General features: G+C 41.2%; 1 protein-coding gene across 2 annotated transcripts in view; it reads right to left on the bottom strand.

Annotated features, from left to right (window-relative positions):
- Positions 1 to 702: 702 nt before the first annotated feature.
- Positions 703 to 10,278, bottom strand: part of BPGM (bisphosphoglycerate mutase) — a 36,483-nt gene continuing 26,907 nt past the window's right edge. For both annotated transcript variants that reach the window (XM_079932678.1, XM_079932679.1), the window contains exon 3: positions 703 to 6,906. In XM_079932678.1, the coding sequence (XP_079788804.1) occupies positions 6,728 to 6,906 (179 nt within the window). In that variant the 3' untranslated portion in view covers positions 703 to 6,727. The remainder of the gene's footprint in view (positions 6,907 to 10,278) is intronic.

Genomic DNA, 10,278 nt, shown 5'->3' with positions numbered 1-10,278 from the left:
TGCAGGACAGTGTGGTTGGTGGATGTGCCCTTTTCAGTATCTGTGTGGCTAGAGTGAATTCATAAGAAATTCTTGAGTAAACTCTCTGCAGCAAAATAGCTCCTTCTGGACTTCCCTGGTGGTGCAGTGGTTAAGAATCCGTCTGCCAATGCAGGGGACATGGGTTTGAGCCCTGGTCCAGGAAGATGCCACATGCTGCAGAGCAACTAAGCCTGTGCGCCACAACTACTGAGCCTGCGCTCTAGAGCCCATGGCCCACAACTACTGAAGCCCGCACGCCTAGAGACCGTGCTCTGCAACAAGAAAAGCCACCGCAATGAGAAGCCTGCATACCGCAAAGAAGTGTAGCCCCCGCTCGCCGCAGCTAGAGAAAGCCTGCGCACAGCAACGAAGACCCAACACAGCCAAAATAAATAAATAAATTTATAAAAAGAAGAAAAAAATAGCTCCTTCAGCTGCAGTTGCTGTCAAATGGCATCTGTTTTTTGCAACTGGAAATGAGGCACTGGCTGTTTGGAGACAAGCTTATGTCACATTCTGGTCTATGCTGACGTTTTTAAGAACTTGGCTTTGCAGAGAATTAAATGAAGCCGTCTTGAAAAGGTAGAGTTTCCTTCATGAAAACAGGATCGTTTTCGTGAATGCTGTTTTTAAAGTAAGAATAGACTTCAGGCTTAAGTGGTCAACCACAACATAAATAAAAGGCCAATCTTTAGTGCCAACAGAACCTATTTGACTTCTGCTTTGGGCAATGAGAAGCATTCATTACAGGCTATTGACTCTCAGCAGTCTTAGTAGAAGGAAGCATGGAGCAGCAGTAGAAATCATGGCTGCTTTGAGGTCACATGGATTCAAGCTGGGCGATGACACTGAGCTGAGTGACACAAGGGACACGGGAGGTGGCCACTGCAAGGAGCTAAAATCGAAGGAAACGGAGGCCCAGAGATTAAGTAGAGTTTAGGAGCCAAACGGTGGCATTAAGAAGGGATGCCATCCTAAGGTACTAAAAGATTAAAGTAGAAGGTTTTGTATCAGGAGAAATTCTATTTGTTCAGCTACAAGGTGATGGCAATCATAATCCTATTTTTGACTTGTATTAGCAGAGAAGCTAATTGTCTGATACATAACTGTAGCACTAGACCTAGTAGAAAAAAATGAGTGTACAACTTGTTTCTTGACAATACAAAGAAGTTTTTCCTTTACTAACAAAAACTGAGATTTCAAGAATAAAAAGTATAGAAACCAGGCACCTTTATCCAGTCACTGCATATAGCGAAACATGTTTTAGTGACTGTACTTAATACAAGGTTGTTTTAGTTGCTTCCTTGCCAATTTTTTTTTCTCCTGTCACTTTATTTATTTGGGGGGGGGTTTATTTTGGAAAATGTCAAACCTACAGAAAAGCTGGAAGAATAGTACATTATTAACTCTTTCCTCATCAATTATAATATTTACTATATTTGCTTTCTGCGTCTCTTTAAATACATAGGAGCAATTGTGTTGGCTCAAACATTTTAATGTGAGCTGCAGACATAATGACACCTCACCCTTAAATTTTTCAGGCCCCCAAAATATCCTTTATAACTTTTAATTAAAATATCGAATTAAGGTTCAAATGTTAAAACTCTAATCCCCGGTGTGATGGTATTTGGAGGTGGGGCCTTTGGGAGGTGAGCAGATTTAGATGAGGTCGTGAGGGTGGATCCTTCACAATGAGAACAGTGTCCTCCTAAGAGGAAGAGACCAGAGCCCCCTCCCTCTCTACCATATGAGGACACAGCGAGAAAGCGTCTTTCTGAGCACCAGAAAGAGGGTTCTTATCAGACACTAAATCTGCCAGTGCCTGGATCTTGGACTTCCCAGCCTCCAGAACTGTGAGAAATGTTTGTTATTTAAGCCACCCAGTCTGTGGTGTTTTGTCACAACAGCCTGAACAGACTGAGACAAATGTTCTATAATCCATTCTTGTTATTCTTTTCTTTCATCTCAAACGGCCCCAGATTTGGCATTTGAAGCCAATTTTTGTGTCCCACCAGTCTTTGGGCATTTTTTTCTTTTCTGACTCAAGATGTTCTAAACTCACCTTATACTTTATCTGCCTCCAACCTGGAATCACCGATTTTCCCAAACATGCCTGGGTCTGTGGAACAGTATTTAGAAAACAAGATCAAGGGAACTACGTGTCCTATTACTAGGTTATGGCTTCTAGGCCCTTTCAGAGCACAGAGCCAGAGCTGGGGTTGGGGGGTGGGGGAAAGGTGGGGTGACGTTGCGAAGAAAGAGAGAGGAAAATGCACACACATTCCTACAGGTATCTCCAGCTCAAAACTAGTAACACGGGGGTCTTCTTTATCTTCCTCCACTTTCTATCTCCCTTCTCCCATTGGGAGTCACCTAATTTACAATGACATCAACAAATTTGCTCAATTTTTTAAATCTATGAGATTCAGAATTACATCCTAAAAACAGTCTCAGGAACATTTTCACCTTTAAACACTTGAATTTAACAACAGCGGCACCATATCATCCCAAATTATCCCACAGAAGTCGCACAGAACAGACTAACAGCTCTTTAAATAGCAACAAGAGATAATGCACCTATATATAGGACTCGAATTGGACAACTTAGCAATGGTTGTTTCTTGAGAGGACCAAAGAGGACAAATTTAGAACAGATTACGGTGGCTTCTGCTTTAACTGGTTGAGAATATTTGAGGTGTTTTCTTTTTCAAAATTTATCCTGTTTGACGTTTGGCATTTGTTTCAAAGCAATCCAGTGGACAGTGTGAGAAGATACACATAATGGTTAATGAGGTGATAGTGGCTGATGGGTGAGTGTTCTTTGTGTTATTTATACTCTCAGCTTTTGGGGATGTTTAAATTTTTTTATAATAAAAAGATTTAAACATATATATTCCTGTCAAATCAGAGTAAGCATAAGCTTAAATGGCTAGCCCCAACTCAAATAAATGGCAAATAAGATGTGGCTCTATTATGTGAAAATAGGAAGTATTGATGACAATCTAGCTTATCTTTAAAAACTTGTCTAAGGAACTTTCATTTTTTTTGGACTTAAGTTCCATGTTTTAAAGGTTAGTCTACATAGCTAGATTATCCTCCAATAAATAAAACTTCACCAATTGTGGAAAAAGATTGACTTAAATTCTGCCTAACAGTTTGCCAAATAGCTTTGTCACTAGAGGGAGATTGTATGATTAAAATATTCTTATAGAACGGATGCTTCATATTCCCCTTGGGATCAAAGTCCCCTCACAGACCGATGTGGAAACCATCAGGCTACAGCATAACATGGCATCTGTCACAGCCAGATCTTCTGAGAGGCCAGGCATGATTTAATACAACGAACAGTGTTACATAAGTGAGCCCCAAACTTGCAAAATCCAACCATGCAGAAGACAAAAACAGGAGAAACGATCAGGGTCTGCAATGTTGAGGTAATCTGAACATATGAAAGACTTTCCAGGTCAGAGGAAAGCTGAACTTTGAAAAGAGGCTTGCCACTTTATGTAAAAGCATAAAAATAAATTAAAAATGACGCTGGAGATGATGAATCTTCTGTCTAGTAAAGCTGGTTCCCCTACCTCATTCTGTCATAAACACAAAGGAGCTAGAAAAATAAAAAACTATAACTACATAGTAGGAATGGGGGGAAATGTACATGACCTCTGGCTTCTCTTTCCTGAGACTGTCATCGTGATCAGGAGGACTTCTGCTTCTGGCCACCAAGTTGCCCAACTGCTGTCCGATGGGGCAGTTGGGTTAACCAGCTCACACACTGACCAAAAAAAAGCATTTTCACAAAAACTATAGAGCCTGGGCAGGCTTCCCAGGCCAGAAGACAAATAACCACTGCCATTAATGTGCACATGGAGGGACTGCATTTTAATAAAAGTGGTCATGACCCAAGATGAGAAATAGTCTGCAAATCTGGAGCAAAAGAATCTGGTTGAGCTTGGAAATAGCCAGATCATGTTAAGAAATTTGCCTCATACATCTTATCAAGGAAACATACACGACATTATGTACTCTAACCGAGGATGCTTTGTTAATTCAGTGCTCAAATTAGTACTGGATGATGCAAGAACTTCCATTTTCTGAGGCAGAATTTCTGTTCTTTCAGAAAAACAAAGTCTGAGTGTACTGGGATGCACTACTCATCTGAGACATTTAAAAATTAAAACTCTAGGAGTAGCATCTTGCTATGGCTCTTATCTTACCACTCTGCACCTACATGAAACAATCATTACAGCCTGGGCAAAAGAGACGTGTCTAACTGGCTCCAGGGCAAGCCCAACCTGGCAGCAGGATGGGCTGCTCTCTCCAAGGACCAAATTTCTGGATAAGCTGTCTATCATTTTTTAAATTTAAAAAAATCCCCATTTTTTTGGTCCCAGCTTGACGTGGTACAGAAGGATGCCAAGATGAGGATGCAGGTTAGGCAGATTCAAGATACCTACATCAAAAATTCTGGATCCAGGCTTCCCTGGTGGCGCAGTGGTTGAGAGTCCGCCTGCCGATGCTGCCGATGCAGCGGACACGGGTTTGTGCCCCGGTCCGGGAAGATCCCATGTGCCGCAGAGCGGCTGGGCCCGTGAGCCATGGCCGCTGAGCCTGCGCGTCCAGAGCCTGTGCTCCGCAACGGGAGAGGCCACAACAGTGAGAGGCCCGCGTACCGCAAAAAAAAAAAAAAAAAAAAAAAAAATTCTGGATCCCTTGTAAGCCATGCAAAGAAAACAGATTCACTAGGTGGTCTCAAGGTTGAAGTGCTGGAGTCGTTAAAAATAATTTTACAGCAAGTTTTCATAAATATCTCTTCATTTATTTCAGCCAAGATCTCAAAAACCAAATTGTACCAGAAAGTGTCAGCAAAAATTATCCCTCTCTTAGGAAGTCTGTAAGATTCCAAAGTGACTGGGTGTGAGCACAGCTCTGTGTGCAGGAGCACATCATGCTGCCAGGTGTCCACTGGAGGTGGATATCTAGATGCAGGACGAGGGAAGAATCCAACTCTAGGCTCTTAAGCTGTGTTAAGACATGGTCACTTCTTGGGCTGGAAAATTCAGATGCCAATTCCAGAGATGAAGCTGTTCAAAAATGGTCTGAGTTGAAGCTTAGCCATAGGTTTGGAATTCTAGGAAGATCTGGTAGTTGTATTCTTGGCCCTGATCTCTGAATTACAAACAGTGTTATTTGGTTAGGCAACAGAACTGTGAAAAGAAGGACTACGGCAGAAAAGCCAGTAGTTGGTCAGGAACGTCAAGCATCCACGTTCCATGTCCTTATGCATCACAGATGCAGCCAGCTGTGAGCAAACTAGGTTCATTTCTTCTTTTCAGCTGATGCTCTAAGTCTTGATTTAAGGATCAGTAGAGACCAAGCAAGCAGTAGCAAGGGTTTTAGAATTAGTTTCCTTCTAATGACAGTATTACTATAAAATGGATACAAATAAACCAATCCACCAATGGAAAACCATGAAAAACTGGTGATATCTGTAACAGCTTTTATAGTTGTAAATTGTTTACATGACTTTATCACTGAAATATATGTCACTTGCTCTGAAATAAGGCAGTAGCTTAAAGAAATGATCACTTACCTATCTCCAGCATCTAAAAACATCCTATATCATTAAGATTGATAAGCAGTCAATTCTGTCTGTGGCCTACCCTGAATACTACAGACTACGTACCATAATGTTTTGCCCTCAGCAGATAAAGAACAAATGTACATGACAAGTGCGAATATACCATTTCCCCTGTTCAAGTGAATAAAATTACACCCACTATATTCTACCTTCCCCCGACCTGACCTTCAATTTTTAGAGAATTAGGCATGTCTATGTGTTGAAACAAGTACAACTCTTTGTGTTATAGGAAGATAAGAGCAGAGAATAATTCAGCAGCCTATACTTAATATTTATGAATCATATGGAAATTCTTGGGATGGTACCATTTTCAGTCACAGAACTTATTTTTAAATTAATTTTAAAGACCCCAAAATTAAAGTTTAAAAAACAAAAATAAAACAAAAAGAGAACACGAACAGCTATAGCTGTCTATATGCTGCTAATTCTAGCAGCCAGAGAGGAATTCCACCAAATGTCATGAGGCAAAGGGCCTTGGTGTTTGTTGTTGGCTGTCTTGGAGGAATCCATCCATGACTCTCCCATTTAATGGGCCTCTGGTCTTAACCTATCAAAGCATCCCTCTCTCTAGAGGAAAAGACTAGTAATAAATACTTAAGTATAGTGTGTTATCTAATGCCCTTTATTATCATCCTAGAAAGTCTCAGTAAATATAACTGTGAACTACTTATTGGAGTAAGTAGTGCCTGTCAGTGGTCACTCTATACTGATTTACTGAATGAGGAATACCTTGAACTTGACCTCCACTTGTTGCTCCCCCATCTTGGAAACTTATGACATTGATTAAGCCCCACTGGTGACTAACTTAGTGACTAATTCAAACGGGGCCGGCAGGGGCTAACGCATAAGGCTTATGACATTAGCACTCAGGCATCCTAAAGCCTTTATCTGGGCCAACATAAGTTACCTAGTTACTTATACAAACTCTACCCCACAGCCTAGATCTGGAAAAATCAGGAAAAATCAGCGGGGGAGGAAAAAAAAAAAAAAAGTGAGCTCAGCACCCATAACACACCGCATACCACTCCTTCTGCAGCTATCCCTAGCCAGCACGTGGGAAAGATTTTATTTGTCAGCGCGTTTCACTTTTCCTTGATCCTCTACTTTCTTAATGGCTGCTTGGATAGCCTCTTGGTTGCCCAGGAACTGGTGAGGTCCAACGGCATGCAGGTTCTCATCCAGTTCCAGGAGAATGGGGACTCCAGTAGGAAGAGTAATGTTGATAATGTCTTCATCTGAGATACCTGGAGATTAAGACAGGGAGGAGCAAGGCGTTAAAGACAACCCAGGAGGAAACTGTGTTTACTTAATTAACTACACATTCACTTAGTCCCATATTAACTGCATGTTTGGAACCACACCAGGTACTGTGAGGGATTCCAGCTACAGTTGCTGGAAGTCAAGGGCGTCCCAGAAGTTTTATTTATTTACTTACTTATTTATTTGGTTGTGCCAGGTCTTAGTTGCGGCAGGCGGGCTCCTTAGTTGCGGCATGCAAACTCTTAGTTGCAGTATGTGGGATCTAGTCCCCTGAACAGGGATCAAACCCTGGGCCCCCTGCATTGGGAGCGCAGAGTCTTATACACTGCACCACTAAGGAAGTCCCTCAGAAGTTTTTTTTTTTTTAAAAAAAGCTAAGACAGAAATTCAAATTACATTAAATCTTGGGACAGTAAATACCTTTTGGGGCAAACTGTTCCTGGTTGTTTCCTATCTAAATCTTAAAGAAATGAAAATTATTCTCTCCATGCTCATATGTGTGTTACTGGTTTTCCGCAGAAATCAATCTTGAAAAATCTGAAAGTGAACTAGGGGGGTTTTCCGGTTTTTTTCCTTTTATATGTTGTCCCCAGGCTGGCTAAAATTAACCTCAAAATCTAGTTCAATTGATTAGAAAGTGGCTGGTTTTCCAACACTGAGTGAGCATGGGATGCCCTGGGCTAGACCCAGTCAAGGAGGAACTCTCCCCTAGGTGCTCAGGAAATACAATCAGGAGGAATCAAAAGAAGGTTGATCGACATGCCTTGTAAACAGGTCTCGTTCTCCTGCTGTCCCTTAACAGCCCAACTGCTAGGAGAGAAAGGTATGTGTAATGGACAAATCACCTTCAATTCTTTTTTTATTTTTTAAAAATTTTACTTACTTATTTATTTATTTATTTACTTACTTACTTATTTTCGGCATGCTGTGCATCCTGCGGGATCTTAGTTCCCTGACCAGGGATTGAACCCACGCCCGAGGCAGTGAAAGCGTGGAGTCCTAACCCCTGGACCACCAGGCAATTCCCTCAGTTCTTTTTTAAATAGCCTGAATCAGGGAATTCCCTGGTGGTCCAGGGGTTAGGACTCCGCGCTCTCACTGCCAAGGGCCCAGGTTCGATCCCTGGTCGGGGAGCTAAGATCCCACATGCCGTACAGTGCGCTCCCACAAAATTTTTTTTAATAAATAGATAACCTGAATCATAGGTTGTTCAATTGACCAGAAGAGCTAGAGTTGTAGCAAGGATGGTAGCAGCAGTGGTCGTGATAAGGTTTCTATTATTATGAGTGTTTTTAAAAAACAATAAACAGCTAACATGTACTGAGTACATTCCGCATGCCAGGTACTCTTCTAAGCACTTTATGTGTATTAACTTATTTAATCACCGTTGCAATCCTAGGAAGATATGCACCATTATTTTTCCATGTAACAATTTCTGACACACAGAGGTTAAGCAAACAACTCAAGGTCACACAGGCAGTAAATAGCAAAGCCTAGTTGAAACCCAGGTGTATGTAACTAGTGCACAATGTCTTTCAAGTTCCTCTGAGTTCAAAATGGGCAAAGAGAAGAGAGGAGACCTAAAAAGATGGAGTTAAGCCAATTAAAAGGTGACTGAAAGTATTCAAATTATCTACTTTAAAAACACACTTTTATTATATAGACTTCTAAATTCTAACCATATACTTCTGTTCTTTATTAATAGAAAGGACCCAGGGTAGAGCAAGTTCTGAGGGGAGTGCAAGGGTCCATCTTGGAAGGTGAGAATGGCAGAATAAGTTAGTAGCAGTTAGTTATCAATGCCCTGTGTCATTTTAACTTTGGTCATAACTATGGGCACCAGTCACAGAATCATAGCACTGGATCTCAGCCGCTGGGGTGGTTCTTTATTAGAATCTCATTTCTAGGTTCAGAAGAGCTGCCTAAGAACTCTTATGCACAAGCTGTATACTCAAACAGCTATGAAACAATGGAAAGGATCATAACTTGAAAGTCAGGGTCTATTCTAAGTCCACATCCCATCTCCTCCTTTGCTAGTCCCCTTCCAAATACTAACAAGTATAATATATAACTTTAGGTAAGTAACCTCTCTGGGCCTCCACTGCCTCTGTCTAATTAAAAAGAGAAACACACACTCTTCTCTACCACTATTACAAACCCTGTGGGGCAGGAGGAATGGACTTAAAAGAGAACATACATGAGAAAGTATAGCCCAACAAGTGTTTCTTCTTTCTGTACTACGAATTCTCTTCTAGGTAGAAGATTTAAAGGGTAGGCTACTAAAACACTCCTTTGCCCTGCCAAGCCCCCATCCCCACACTGCAACCCTACACAAGATTACCATCCCAAACTAAAGCTGGCAAGAACAGATAAATTCAGACCAGACAGGCAGCTGTTTAGCTGGGAGATGACTGCCTGGGATTCTAAAAGCCCTCGGACCCTCTCAGGTCAGATCTGTCAGCTGGCCGCATAGTAGCTGCCACCCACATCCCCTGGAGATAGCCAGAGAGGAATGCAACAGCACATGGTTTAGAGCCAGGTGACCGCTAAGGATATAGAGAAACTGAAATCCTAATACACTGTAAAATTAAGAGTATAAAATCCTGTGGAATCTTTGGATAACAAGTCTGGCAATTCCTCAAACAGGTAAGCACAGAATTACCATGGGACCCTGCAATTTCACTCCTAGGTATATATATATATACCCAAGAGAAATGAAAACACATGTCCACACAAAAACCTGTACACGAACCCTCACAGCAGCATTATTCATAATAGAAGATGGAAACAGTCTAAATGTCCATCAACTGATGAGTGGGTAAATTAAATGTGGCAGATCCATGCAATGGAATATTATTTGGCAATAAAAAGGAAAGAAGTGCTGATGCATGCTAAACATTGACAACCCTTGAAAACATTATGCTAAGTGAAAGCAGCCAGTCACAGAGTACATATTGTATGAGTCCATTTCTATGAAATGTCCAGAATAGGCAAATCTATAGTGACATAAATAGATCTGGGGTTGCTTAGGGCCAGAGGGAATGGGAGGACTGGGCAGTAATAGCTAGGTATGGAGTTTCTTTTGAGGGTAATGAAAATGTTCTGAAATTGACTGTGGTGATAGATGGGTAACTCTGTGAATATACAACTCTGTGAAAATACAGCTCTGTGAAAAGCCACTGAACTGAACACTTTAAATGGGTGAACTGTATGTCATGTGAATTATACCTCAAGAAAGCTGTTTAAAAAACTACTAAACAGATCCAGAGAAGTTAAATAAAACTCTTCGAGTCACCAGACTGTTAAGGTAGTAAAATCAGACCTTTTTTTTAAATTCCCAAATTCCAGGACTTCAA

This window comes from Stenella coeruleoalba, assembly GCF_951394435.1.
Source record: "Stenella coeruleoalba genome assembly, chromosome: 9".
NCBI lineage: Eukaryota > Metazoa > Chordata > Mammalia > Artiodactyla > Delphinidae > Stenella > Stenella coeruleoalba.
The sequence above is the reverse complement of the archived record's forward strand: the minus strand, read 5'-3'. Positions and strand labels throughout refer to the sequence as shown.